This window comes from Colias philodice, chromosome 13 (assembly GCF_061535455.1).
Source record: "Colias philodice isolate Cphi_HAF_F1 chromosome 13, ilColPhil1 Martin Lab GWU primary, whole genome shotgun sequence".
In the NCBI taxonomy this organism is placed as follows: domain Eukaryota; kingdom Metazoa; phylum Arthropoda; class Insecta; order Lepidoptera; family Pieridae; genus Colias; species Colias philodice.
This window is the reverse complement of record NC_143098.1, coordinates 7,445,384-7,460,269: the sequence shown is the minus strand read 5'-3', so window position 1 is coordinate 7,460,269 and position 14,886 is coordinate 7,445,384. Positions and strand designations below refer to the sequence as shown.

Here is a 14,886-nt window from a genome sequence, read left to right as displayed (position 1 = left end):
GCGGGGACCGAATCCAGAAATTTAGTAACGAAAAACCTCACGCTCCCCACTCCGACGGGCACGGAGGTGTGGATTGAAGGCATAGCATGCAATAGCTTTACCACGGCAGTCCCCGAGTGCCACACATCTCTTTTGTTTAAACTTAAGTTTGAAAGCATTCTACTGATCAAAAATAATATCGCACGTGATTAGGTAATTGATAATTTTCATTTAAAGAAAAAAAAAAAATTTGTGTGATTTTATGAAACCACGGTAAAAGTGAAACTTAGGCACAAAATTATCGTATTTGTACGATAATTATCGTACGGTTCGACCGTCACGCGACATGCGCTACACAGACCAAAAAGTTTGAGACGATGTAATAAAAATTTCACTTTAAAAAATACTTATTTAAATTTCCTGAGATCAAACGAATTGACAAAAAATGATACAAACATGATACAAAACACTTGAGGGATGGAACGAAGTTTAATGTTAGAGAGAGAAACACGCGCACGCCGCACGGTCTACAACTTTATAACTATACATTGTAACTATAGCTAAAAGTATCGTAATACAACTTTTCAAGGAACTTCGTTCCAATTATAAAAAGTTGCATATTTACTAATTTTGTTTCCAAAAACTCGGTAATTTATTTGAAACCAGCTGGAGAGCGCCAGACCGTAGCCAGATCCAATGATCTTTTTGCGAGAAAGAGAAAGGAAGTAGGTACACCTTTTTCAGTTTGGGAGGTGGAGCGAGCGGACGAATCGTTCCGATTTGCGTAACGGGTGGGCTCACCCCACTTTGGGGGAAGCTTCAGTAAAATTTTTGATTCGATAGGATTGTGTATGCTATTTTTATGATTTAATTCATACATATAATATTCTCTAGGGAGTGTGGGTGGGTGAAGGATAAATAGATGTGCATTACATACAAACAGAAAATTCGCATATATCTGTGTAAATTATTTTTATTTTATTTAATTATGATGAATTAGTTTATATTTGGATAAAATATGGAATTATAATAACACCAACTCTTTGCATGTATTTTGTATTAAATATAAAATTATATGTAATAACTTTAAAAAAAATCCTTTTTTTATTTATTACATAATTTTAATTCCAATGCATAAGTTTTGTTTGGAATTAAGACTTGTGAGGTAATTGCTTTAATATTATCACTATGAAGACATTCAAAATCAAAGTTATCCACAACCTGAAACAACAATTACAAATAAATAATTATAAAAACAAATATTTGGACCATGTGTGAATACTGAATAAAACTTAAACTTACCTGCCAAATTAGTTCTGTCAATTGTAGCATAGCTATTTTTCTCCCTACACAAGATCTAGCACCAAGTGCAAATGGTAAAGATGCTGATGGTTCATGATTTATGAATCTCTCTTTACTAATAGAATTTCTATCCCAGCGGGAAGGGAGAAATTTTTCTGGGTCAGTGAAATATTGTTCATCTCGCCCTGATGTGTATATTGAGGCTATTATAGGGGTCTGAAATTAATAAAAAATGAAAAACAAAAATTATTTATTTCACTATGCTTATAAAATACTGTTAAATGACATGTTAAGACTTTTTTGGCAGTATATTTCTGAATTTATTGTTTATTTCTTCTTTCATGTGTCCATATGGGTCTTCCAACTCACTTGGAGCTAATGGTATTCTTAATTTTCTTCTCAATGATGGTGAAAGAAGGCACATGTTCTGTATCAGTCCAAAGCTGCTAGATGTGACCCAATACAGACACATACATGAAGGCACATTTGCTGCAATAGGTATCATTGCTATTGAAAATACTCTAAATACATTAGTAAAGACATTGTAAAGTTTTGATGGTGTCCTTAATTTTGACATTCTTTGTATTTCTATTATTGCTAAGTTTGTCAATCCAAATGCCACTGGCAGAATTAAAGAATGGTCAGGTTCTATTAAATTAGGAATCCAACCTATCCCACCCGTGGACAGTTCCATAAAAGTAACCATTGCAGAAGGGTCCGGTGGATTCATGTTAACTAAATTTCTTAAGGCAAATGACATGCACACCCACAGAGGTATTTGGAACCATATAACAATTGTTGCTTTCAGGGGATGACAATTATCTCTTTCTATAAGTATCCTCCATTGCTTTTTAAGAGACCTTTTGAAAAGAATCACTGTTTGCTTATCATTTAAATTATATGCTTTTTTTGCCATAGCTGTCTCTTTTTTTAATTCATTTACAATATCCTTGAGTTCCATGCCAACATTTTCTACTTTGGCTAATATATAATTTTGATAAACTGATAAAGGCAGAGTAATTAACGCTCTTATAAGAATAGTGGAGGAGAGTATTGCTGCCCACCATGATAAACCTGTTACTTCATGAAATTGCAGCAAACCATCCTGCATGAAGTTTACCATGGTACTATTTGATATACTCATGTACGTTTCTTGTTGCCATTTCACCACAGATTCAAAGGACAAATATCTTTTGTTAATTTTGGTTAGACGATGGCTTGTCAGGTGAGGGATTTCATTCCCTATGTCATATTTAATTACTTTTGGTCTTTGTATATTACACAGTACACTATACGCTCGATAATTCGGGCAGTACAGTTTTGATAAATCTTTTACTAAAATATGTCTGATAATCATTTTTTAAGATTTCTATTTGAACATTATTTTTGAATGATTTGTTTTGAATTTTGACAGCATCAATGATTTTATTGGCATTGACATATAATTATGACACTTGAAGGTAGAATTTTTTTTTATTCTGGTGCCTTGGCATTTTGAATATGTGAATAAAATAACATCCAATATTTAACTTGTAGAGATTATCCAGAAAGTTGTTTTATTCGTATTTGAAATTTGTATTTAAAAATGAGTATTAAATTAGGAAACATTCCGTGGGAAATCTGCCGTGTAAGCTTTTAGTATTACGCTACTAGTGGTGTACTTAGTAGCTATTCTGATAGGTAAAGAAATACTCTGGAAAAATTGCATTAATAAACAATAAGTTATTCAATTATAAATCTTAACATGCAAAACAAATAAAATTTGGTGACTAATCCTTCATAAAATCCACTTGAAAAACGGAGTAGTCTTGTAATCACTGATAGAGAATTCAGTTTTATTGAACCTTCACAAGTAATTAATGTTATATGTATTTACATTTTGGGTTCAATATTTATCGATGGTGTATCGTATAAAAATTGAAGGAATACATATAAAAATTAAATTATATAAAATGTTACAAACCCCTGCTTTAACTTCATATTCTCCTAAATAGCAATCTTTCGGCATGATACGTGTTAAAAATGGTGCAACAGGATAAAGTCGCATAGATTCCTTTATTACAAATGGAATATAGTCTCGCCCTTTGCTTCTAATATTATTAATTTCTTGAGGGTTTTTTGATAATAAATAAATAATCCATAGCGATGTATATGCCGTCTGAAAACAGTATTCAATTTTAAACAATTTACGGTTAGCGTATCTAAATATTAAATACAAGTATATTAATTTATAATAACTTCAGGCTGAGTTCTAATGAATCCATTTGAATAAAAATACATAGGTACACTAAATAAAAATGTATTTAGTGTATGTATTTTTGTAATTTTTTTTTGTCGGTTTTATAAAATAAAAATTCTCTTACTGTATCGCCAGCGGCAATGATAAAGTCGGTTACAATTCTTGAAATGTTTACGTCATCGATATTTTCATCAACGAGTTTTTTTATTAAACCATCGCCCTCATTTTTTATTGCTAGCATTTCATTAACAAGCTTGTTAGCTGAAATATTAATTTTAATTATTTTCGTATATTCAATAGTCTACACGTATAAAGTTGTCGCGTAGATAACTAAATCTTTACTAAATTTTAAGTGAGTTCTCCTGTGATAAGACATTTATAAAGAAGTTATAACTATACAATGTTATACAAAAAGTAAAATATTTTAATATCTATTATCAAAAATATTATTAAAAAAAAATTTTTCCTAATTTTGATTAACCGAAGTTATTGCTTTTTATCACATTTTTATTTATTTGGTGTTATTCGTGGCAGTATTCAATATTTTGTAGGTGGGTAGGCACACATTATACCACAGAAAACTTAATACATAGTAGGTATATTAGTTACATGATAGCTGTAAAATTTATTTGTTTATTCACACGTCGCTGTAGGTACTTATCGATTTATTATGTAAACTTCACCACAACATAGATTTTTTGTTCTTGGAAATCCATACTAATATTATAAATGCGAAAGTAAGTCTGTCTGTCTGTTACTCAATCACGCCTGAACTACTGAACCAATTTGCATGAAATTTGGTATAGAGATATTTTGATACCCGAGAAAGGACATAGGATAGGTTTTATCCCGGAAATTCTACGGGAACGGGATTTTCTCTGAAAACGCGGGTGAAGCCGCGGGCGGAAAGCTAGTTGACGATAAAATATCAACATATATTATTTACCCAACAATAAAGATAAGTCAACGCACTCTTTGAAATCCGTCCATATCTTTAAGTTCAATCGTTGACACAAACTTAATGGAATACCGTATAGCTTTGTTGTTGTCTCAAAAATTTTCTTAACGGATGACGAAAACAAACTTAATAATTCATCATGGTGATTGCTTGGCGGCGGTGTTACGTTGCCAAGTAAAACTTGTATTACAACTGAAAAATAAAGATAATTTTCGTTTTATATTTTTTAACGATTGAACTTAGAGCTAGCGCGCACGAGCAACTTTGTCTCCGCAACTATTTTGTCTCTCCACCCATGGGCTAGTATATGAAAGTGCGCGCACGTAGCGACGCAACTCCCCATACAATTGATGGGAGAGACAAAATAGTTGCGGAGACAAAGTTGCTGGTGCGCGCTAGCTCTTAGATCCATTAAAATATAACTATATTTCAAAAGTATTAGTTACTATCAAAATAAATAATATTTAGTACCATTCGTTGAGACTTTATAAAACTCGGCTGCAACATCATCTACAATTAAACTTTTTTTCGCCTTTTCCTTCCAACCTTCTATAAATTTATTAATTGTATATGTTACGGGATCTTTAATCCAAGTATCTGTATTATATTTAAGCAGGTATTTATTCATAATGCGCCGATTTCCCAGCCATTCTTCTCCATCCATGAAGAGCAAACCTCTTTTCTTCCCATAAAGTTTCTCATATAAAATCCACGGTTCAGGTAATATATGCATAGGATATTTTCCTTCAAGATTAATAAATACAGTTTTTATAAGTGCAGCATCGCTTAAAAATATTAAATCGGTACTCCCAAATTTTTCTATAAATATTTTTCCTAACTTTCTGTGCCGTTCATCAATATATTCATGTAGCCTAAAATATATGTATTATTATTATTCAAATTATTGACTCAAAATTTTAGCATAATTATTTTGGAACAGTGCTCACCTTGACCCTCTTCCTCCTTTCAGTAAATCTAAGCTATTACCTATGATTGGCAAAGCTTTTGGACGTGGTATAGATTTTATTGTACGAATAATTTGTTCTTCTTTGTAATGTCCCGTAAAATTTAACTTATAATTCCTTAAAATACAACTACGCACTCGATTCATTATACTTTGAACTTATTTTTGTGTTTTAAAATAGTACTTACTGAAAAGAAATTAAATGAACAATAGTGAACTGTTATAATCATGTTTAAATATATTATATTTTTCAAGAATATGTTACAGTTTACTAAATTTAAACAAGATATAAAAGATTATTAATATATTTACCGAACGGAGAACTAACGATGTGGTCTGTGATACACGATTCCTGTATTTAAAGTGGTTTCATGTTCGGAGAAGACAAGTAACTGATGTAGATACATACATAAGAATATATTCTCTCTCAGTAGGTACCACTTGCTTGCGTCATGGCTGATTGGTGAATAATGTATAAAACAGTTATGTATTATGCAACAAAATAGATTAGAAATTTGAGGTATTGGTTGTTCAGAAATTTTCGATACAGATCGAAACCACCGAAACACTAAATTAACATGTAATCGTGAGAACTACCTAATCAAATAGATGAGAAACAATAAAAAGGATAAACCGTACATATGATTTTTTTCCATACATTAAAATAATATTCAGTAAGACGAAGGCAGAACCTTTTTATATAAAAAACATCACGATCATGCTTACGATCTTAGAATCCAATATATCTTTAACCAAATACCCTCATAATTTTAAATGAATTTTCGTTATTATATTACATATTCTGTGGTAAATGGTATGATATTGTATTATTTATAATTTACATGGTCTTTCTTTGAACAATTTTGTCATTATTTTTTATTACTCTATCAAATAAAAAAAAAAATTTGTAACATTGTTGTTTAAGAGATCTTATCTCTTTCATATTTAGCTGAAAAGTATAGTGTGTGATGTGTCTTGTATCAAACGGTTGGTAATACAACTATAAACGGTTTGTTTTTATCTTATTATAGGTAATATTAGTTTGAATCATCACCTAAGCACCACCTGTAGGCTAAGATCATTATGATCTAAGCCTATAACGTATATAGCTATAACCAACCCTATAACGTATCAAAATGGCACTGAATAAATCCAGTTGGATCGTATTACGAACATATTATATAATACTAGATTTCCGCCCGCGGCTTCGCCCGCATTTTCAAAGATAAACCCGGATAGTTCTCGTTCCCGTGGGATTTCCGGGATAAAACCTATCCTATGTTCCTGATATAAGCTTGTTCAAACTGCAAACAAACAAACAAACTCTTCAACTTTATAAGATTAAGTATAGATTTCTATAACTCGCGATATTATAAACTATCGAAAAACTATGTTCTTGTGATAGTATTCTCGTGATCTTCTCGTGATATAATGAATGCAAAGATATTTTATTATGAATGCAAACGCATCTTTATAAATATTATTTTATTCCTCTGTGAATAAAATCTTCATTCTGTACTCTATGAGTCAACAATGAAAAAGCTACCATAGACTATACAAAGCTATATAAAATGTCACAGCGGTGACTTGTCAAAATTGTGATATTCATGATTGTGATTTGTGAGTTGCGGTTTTAATTTTGGGGAAAAGTTGAATTTTTTGTCATATTCATATTACAGAAGTTTACAAGCATCTATCAAAATGACTGTAAAGAATAAGCCCGAAGAAACAAAAAAGGAGAAGGCGGAGCCAGTGCCAGCACCAAATGATGATTTGGTAAAATATCTACAATGATTATTGTAGTCATCATAAAATAGTTTAAAATTACGGGATTTATTATTACTATTTTATTTGTTTCAGTCGGAAGAAGATAAACGCCTTCAAGAGGAGCTCAATATGCTTGTAGAGAAACTACTGGTTAGTATGTTTTAAGAACAATTTACAATTCCGAAAGATTTTTTGGGTTAAAGATAATTTTTTTAATAGGTACTTTTAATTGTATACGCATTGTAATGTGTTAATTCAAAAGACATCATTGTTTTCAATTCTTTATATAATGTTTATTTTCAAGTTAAATTAGCTCACCATATTTTTCAGGGAAATGAAGTCGATCTGTACTTTCCTGCTTTACAAATGCTAAGCAATCTTATACGAACATCAACAACATCAATGACATCAGTTCCTAAACCCCTAAAGTTTTTAAGAGAGCACTATCCAGCACTTAAAGAAGTATATGAGAAAATAACTGATGCAAAGACAAAGAAATTCTGTGCAGATGTTGTTTCAGTGTTAGCTATGGGTGTCAGTGGCACTGTTGTAAGTATTCTTAACTTATTTTAATATTTGTATTGCTTGCTATATTTGATATGATATCTGTTTAAGTTAATACAATTAATTCCAATTTCATACTAGTAAGTGATGTGTGATTATTTAATGTTTATAAGGAAGCGGCAGAAAAGAGAGAATGCTTAAAATACTGTTTACTGGGAACATTATCAAATGTTGGTGAATGGGGCCATGAATATGTGCGGTTAGTAATTTCTTATTAATTTATAATCAATTTCAATACTCTGTTTATTATATTATAATTAATACAATATTTAATTAAAAAATTTTATACAGCCAACTAGAAGGTGAAATAGCAGAGGAATGGAATATTGAAAATATGGACACATTGTTGCCACTTGTGCGTGATGTAATTGCATTTGACATGCAACACTCAGCTGAAATCCAGGCTTGTGATCTGCTCATGGAAATTGACCGCTTAGATCTCCTTACACAGCACATGGACCAAAGCAACTACCCACGAGTTTGCTTATACTTGATTGGGTAAGAAAAATCTTGATAAACCTAATACATTTGTCTAGAATTATAGGAATGTTAATTCAAGTATTATTATATGGTGGAGTTTGATAATAAATCGATTATTACACATCATTTGTTATTAAAAGTATTAAAAGTGTTTAAAAATATTTGTTGTCTTACAAGTACTTATTTTAATGTTAATTGAAATTTCAGGTGTGCCAGTTATGTAGTAGAGCCAGAATCAACACAAATTCTTCAAGGAGTACTGGATACATATTTGAAATTTGGAGAATACCCAAGAGCACTACTTGTTGCTATGCAATTGCATGATAAAGCCAAATGTGAGGAAGTTTTTAACTCCTGCACTGATATGTAAGTTCATAATATCAGTCTACATACTATATAAATAGTAAATCTCGTAATGAAATGAAACTAAAATAATATTCTTTACAGGTTGGTCAAAAAACAATTGTGCTACATGCTTGCACGTCAGTATGTTCCTCTGGAATTGGAAGATGAAGATCTGAGAACAATTCTTCTAAATGCACACATAAATGATCACTTTTTGAGCTTGGGGAGAGAGGTACAGTATAGTTGATTTAATTGGGAATTAAATTTTATTTTTCTTTAGTGCAGTAAAAATAATGTAAACCAAATGTTTTAGCTTGATATCATGGAACCTAAAACTCCTGAAGAAGTATACAAAACGTGGTTGGAATCAGCTGGTTCTGCTCTACGACCTTCATTACTGGCTGAACACCCAGTGGATTCAGCTCGGCAAAATCTGTCAGCAACATTTGTGAATGCATTTGTTAACGCTGGCTTCGGAAGGGACAAGCTAGTGACGACAGAGGACGGCAATAAATGGATGTATAAGAACAAAGACCATGGTAGGTGTGGTTTACTAATACTAATAGATGTCTTATGTCTTTATAGATACAACCTCCTTGTAGGATAACCAAAAAAATAAAATATAATTTCCATTGATTAGAAGCAAACAGTATAAAGTTATTGAAATGAATCACTTTTGAAGATTATCGCTTATCATAGCCTAATGATTATTTGAAAATGTTCTTGTACATTAATATAGTTTTATTTCAGGTATGCTATCAGCAGCCGCATCACTTGGAATGATTCACTTGTGGGATGTAGATGGTGGTCTTACCCCAATAGACAAGTATCTGTACACATCTGACGAGCATATCAAGGCTGGTGCACTATTGGCTCTTGGCTTGGTTAACTGTGGTGTGAGGAATGAGTGTGACCCAGCTCTTGCTCTGTTATCAGATTATGTATTGCATTCCAGTGCTAATCTCCGGATTGGAAGTGTTTTAGGTAATATATTTGCTGTAACAATTTTTTTATTACAGTATTTGTCCATTCAACTTCAAAATTATATTTAACTAGCTTTTCGCCCGCGTTTTCAAAGGAAATCTGCATAGTTTCCGTTCCCGTGGGATTTCCGGGATAAAACCTATCCTTTGTTTTAATCCAAGTTACCCTCTATATGTGTGCTAAATTTCATTATAATTGGTTCAGTAGTTTATGCGTGAAAACCATACATACATACAAACCTTTCCTCTTTATAATATTAGTATTTAAAGTATTTAATACAGTAGACTCAACCTATTAATAAGTCTGATTTTATTCATACATTTGATTATCCACATTATTTTGGATAAATTCTTCCTAAAAGTATTTTTTATAGAAACAACTTTTAAAAGAAATTAGAATTAACCTTTTTTTAATGAAGTTAAATTTTTCATCAATACAGGTCTCGGTATCGCATATGCGGGCACGCAGCGCGAGGACGTATTGTCGCACTTACTGCCCGTACTGAGCGACACGGCCGCGCCGCCAGAGATCTGCGCGCTCGCCGCACTCGCCTGCGGACTCATTGCTGTTGGCTCTTGTAATGGCGATGTGAGTACTTGTAGTCCACTCATTTCGAAGGAAAAAAAGGCAAATAAAAGAAAGTGAATTTGCGCATCTAATTTTTTGATATGTTATACGAGTATTTGCGCGAGATATTGATCGATAAAGTGAAAAAAATCAGGACACATTTTTCGTCGTGTTTTTCTCGAAAACTGTAAATTTTATAAAAAAAGACCTCAGACCAAAGTTATAGATCTTATAATTATCTACGAAATTGGTCTCTATGATTTTTTTTCCAAGAGTTACCATTCCTGAGATAACGCGATTTGAAGAGACGTATCACTACATAGTATAAAACTACTATTGGGTTATTGTTCATATAGATGTGTTTGGGTATCGCGTACACGGACACACAACGCGATGACGTATTGTCGCAATTACTGCCCCTGCAGTTATTATTGATGCAAGTGTAAAATTCTGTGTGTCTTTTGCGTCCATTGCTGTTAATGTTATTCCTATTGTACAATAAAAGATGTATTGAAAAATTTACATGTGAGATCAAGATGACATGATATTTTTAATTTATTTGATTAGAAATACGGTATTTTCTGTATGTGAAACTAATATTAAGTATTTTATTTTCGAATAGGTAACATGCGCAATCATTCAGCGTTTGTTTGATGATAACAAAGACTTACATTCTTCCACATACGCACGATTCTTACATTTGGGTCTTGGATTGTGTTTCTTAGGTAAGTTTATATTTATTTTATACAAAACACTTTTTATAGCAGTAAAAATTTGGTTCAATAATTCTAATTAAATTAGCCATTTTGTGATTTTTTTTTATTATTTACTTTATATACAAAAATTAAAATTAATGTAAACACTTATCATCATCTATGTTCTAATGATGTTTTGTTGGGTCATTTCACACATTAAATTATTTTATGTCTTTGTTTGTTATGCTGCCATACTTGCATGTTTATGAATTGTGACAATAATAATTTCTTCCTGGCATATTTATTGCTCCTCCAACTACATTTTTATATACTCTCTACAGGTTGCAAAGAGCGCACTGAGGCCACAATGGCGGCGCTCGAAGTGCTCCCGGAGCCGCACCAGTCGCTCTGCCAGACCACGCTCTCGATGTGCGCGTACGCGGGCACCGGCGACGTGCTCGTCGTACAACAGATGCTGCACATTTGCTCCAAGCACTATGATACTGATGTGAGTTGGTTTTGTTTATATTATTGTGTAGATTTATCGTGAATATAATAGTTGTTCTGAATAAAGTGCTGTAAATAATTTTGTTTTTGATCCTGTACTTTCTAGTTTTTGTGACTGACTGTTGTACAGGGATGTTGCTAAGTTGTTCCTTATTGACCCTAAAAATTGTTTTTTTTAAAGGTCATACTTGGTACAAAACGCGCAGTTCGTATTAAATATCTGCGTGATAGATGATAAAGAAATTACATTACCAAAATAAATAAATGTTTTACCCTCATTAATGATAAATAGTGTGCAAATATTTAAAACACTCATTATTAATTTTTAAATATTGTCATATAGAATGAACAATCTTCGTCTGAAGATACAGCTTTCAAAAAGCAAGATAAGAAAGAGAACAAAGAGAGCAGCAGTGCCAGCGGTAGCGGCAGTAGCAGCAGTGGATCAGCGGGCAGTTCCAAAGACGATAAGGGCAAAAGTAAGAAACTGTTGATTCTTATAAGGCTTTAGAATTTAGATTATATGAACAAAATTGTGTTTAAATGTGAACAAAATGTACCGGCTTATTGCCTATATGCCATTAACATAGATGCAATTAAAAGTTACTTCCGTAATTTGAATCGTAAGTTTCGGTCCTTGTTTTTTTTTAAACCAATATCAGAAAGAAATAAATCTAAGTTATAAATAATTCTAAATATTATATTTTATTAACAGGCAAATCATCAAAAGACAGCAAGAGCAAGGAAAAGGACAAGGAACGTGAGGCGAACAAGGAGCTGTCTTCAGTACAAGCAGTGGCCACACTCGGTGTTGCTGTCATCGCGTTTGCTGAGGAAACCGGTGCCGAGATGTGCACCAGGATATTTGGACAACTGGTGAGATTTTGTGATTACACATAACATATAGCTGAATGGGAAATAATGATATGACATGACGAACTGTAAAACAAAAACTATAGGAAATGTTTAAGTTAGCTCACTATAGTGACAATTTTGTAATTGTAGATAGTATAAATTAATATCAGTATACCGGTATGTGTGTTTCCTGGAATTGACGTCAAGCGCCTATTTTGTGTAAAAAAATATATTTACATGAGTAAGAATTTGTATCAAATACATTCTATTTCATGTTATAATAAAGCTTTTTATAGAACTCAGAACGCGCAATCTTGTTGTTAAATCAAACAAACGCAATGTTTTCATTACGTACGTAATTTACGTGCAAAGTTACGCTAGCAATAATTAGTTATTTATGAAAAACACAAATTGATAGATATGGAATTTAAAAATGTGCTCAAAGTGGTTTGTCTAGTTACTAGGACATCATAATAACAAGGGTGTTATGTCCGCAGGGTCGTTACGGCGAGCCGGCAGTACGGCGCGCGGTACCGCTCGCGATCGCGCTGTGCTCCGTGTCCAACCCGCAGCTGGCGGTCATCGACGTGCTCAACAAGTACTCGCATGACTCCGATAATGACGTGGCGTATAACGCGATCTTCGCTATGGGGCTGGTTGGCGCTGGTACTAATAATGCGAGGTTTGTATCGTTTTAGAGAATATCACATTCCTGATGGTCCGAAGTAATTAAGGTGTATAAGTTTTGTATTTTTTTATTAAACATTGTCCCTTGTTTCAATCATATATTATGTAGTTTATGTAGGTTTCTGGAAGCTACACGAAACCTTAAAAAACTGCTAAGTAAAGGAATCACATAATAGCGTTTAAATCAGTTTTCCCATATATGTAAAGGAAATAGACTGGTCATAGATAACCTTTCCGATCAGAGAGTAATTTACAAAACACCCTATACAACCCAACAGACTGGCAACAATGCTGCGCGCGCTGGCCCTGTACCACAGCAAGTCGCCGGTGCACCTGTTCATGGTGCGGCTCGCGCAGGGGCTGTGCCACGCGGGCAAGGGCACGGTGACGCTGTGCCCGGCGCACGCGGACCGCCGGCTCGTCAACCAGCCCGCGCTCGCCGGCCTGCTCGTGGTGCTCACCGCCTTCCTCGACTGCAAGAACAGTGAGTATATTGAGTATAACGCATTTCATTAAAGAAACGAATCTTAAATGGCGGCGCTTATCATTCCCTCTCGCTTACACACGGCCGTACGGCATGCAAAAAAAAATAGGGAAAAGTAAAATCACTAAAATGTATTTGATTTTCCCTATAATAGTTTTATCATAAATTTACAATGACAATTATGTATTTGCGATAGTAAACAATGTTTTATTGGAATTTGACAAAATATGTTCTTTGGGAAAAGTTGTCCACTTTTATGGGCTCATTACAAGTATTATGGGGATTTTGTTGCATTCTGTATACATAAATATGAATCATATAAAGTTTGTCAATAAACAATTTGAAATAATTAATAAAATAATTATCCATTTACGTTATTTTTATTTTATTTTTTACTTTATTACAAAAAACGAAAAACGCGTTATACATAACCCACTCTCAGCAGACACGCGACCATGCTGCGCGCGCTCGTAGCCACGTATACCACCAGCTCTTTTGCCGGCTCTAATAGAAAAGTATAAGTCGACTTGTACTGCTGCTAATTTTAGTTGACTGCTAAATGATGATGTTTTTACTTTTAACTTATCTTTCTCTAATGAATAAATCAAACTATTTCAATCACGTATTCTTGTTCAATAAATCAAATGATTTCACTATCGTATTTTAAACTGAATAGCCTAAAAATATAAGCCTCGAAGATAAGCCTGTTTGAGTAGCCTTAAGGCCGTTAATTGTGCATGTCATGTTGTTTGTAAAATGTGTGTTGTGTCTTCCTATTTGTAATTGTGTACAATAAAGCCTTTTCATTCAATAAATATTCTCATTTTTTAAATATTTTAATTGTTTCTTTTTAACAGTTATCCTCGGAAAATCTCACTACTTGCTGTATGTTTTGGCAACGGCGATGCAACCCCGTTGGTTGGTCACACTCGACGAAAACCTTCAACCCTTGAATGTGAGCGTGCGTGTTGGACAGGTAATAATAAAATAAACAGTTTAACTTGTACATAACATCATTAAAATCTCCAATATTGCCAGAAAAACAAATATTATAAATATGTTGCAAGTAAGTTTTTATATTGATGAAATCACTATTCAATTTTTAAAATAAATGTTTATCGTTTCAAAACTTCTGGATATATTTGTTTAGTATATGAAAAAGTAAGCCATGATTTTAAAAAAAGCTATCAGAAAGTGGTGAATCATTTACTAAATATTTTTATAATTTCTAGGCAGTAGATGTGATCGGTAAGGCTGGTACGCCAAAGACGATTGCAGGCTCGCACACTCACACTACACCAGTATTGCTTTCCTTTGGTGAACGTGCCGAGTTAGCGACCGATGAGTACATACCATTGTCTCCCGTCATGGAGGGCTTTGTTATCCTCAAGAAGAATGAAGACAGCATCATGGCTGCAGTACAGTAGAGAATAGTTTTAATTATTATACCTTAATATGATTAATATGTACTTTCTTTGATAGTAAAAAATAATTCTAAAATTGTGTTTT

The 14,886-nt window shown here is 33.1% G+C and overlaps 4 protein-coding genes across 4 annotated transcripts in view; 2 read left to right on the top strand and 2 right to left on the bottom strand.

The window, feature by feature from the left end:
- Rnb (BTB/POZ domain-containing protein Rnb) overlaps positions 1-14,886 on the top strand; it is a 56,165-nt gene that overhangs the window by 6,143 nt on the left and 35,136 nt on the right. The window lies entirely within an intron of this gene.
- On the bottom strand, positions 74-6,073 carry sad (Cytochrome P450 family protein sad). The gene is made up of 8 exons (XM_089702529.1): positions 5,755-6,073; positions 5,426-5,629; positions 4,950-5,350; positions 4,467-4,670; positions 3,645-3,781; positions 3,245-3,439; positions 1,282-1,497; positions 74-1,200 (listed from the first exon to the last, which is right to left on the bottom strand). Exons 2-8 carry the CDS (start codon positions 5,587-5,589, stop codon positions 1,084-1,086), a joined length of 1,434 nt encoding a protein of 477 aa, XP_089558655.1. The 5' UTR covers positions 5,590-5,629; positions 5,755-6,073; the 3' UTR covers positions 74-1,083.
- On the bottom strand, positions 1,515-3,174 carry LOC149483478 (cytochrome c oxidase assembly protein COX18, mitochondrial). Its single transcript, XM_089702530.1, has one exon. It carries the CDS (start codon positions 2,636-2,638, stop codon positions 1,571-1,573), a length of 1,068 nt encoding a protein of 355 aa, XP_089558656.1. The 5' UTR covers positions 2,639-3,174; the 3' UTR covers positions 1,515-1,570.
- Rpn1 (regulatory particle non-ATPase 1) lies at positions 7,008-14,877 on the top strand. Its single transcript, XM_089702521.1, has 18 exons — positions 7,008-7,218; positions 7,303-7,359; positions 7,540-7,758; positions 7,887-7,972; positions 8,065-8,271; positions 8,461-8,619; positions 8,701-8,830; positions 8,912-9,137; positions 9,349-9,582; positions 10,022-10,170; positions 10,772-10,874; positions 11,186-11,352; positions 11,695-11,830; positions 12,067-12,227; positions 12,704-12,888; positions 13,172-13,377; positions 14,235-14,353; positions 14,610-14,877. Exons 1-18 carry the CDS (start codon positions 7,144-7,146, stop codon positions 14,802-14,804), a joined length of 2,814 nt encoding a protein of 937 aa, XP_089558647.1. The 5' UTR covers positions 7,008-7,143; the 3' UTR covers positions 14,805-14,877.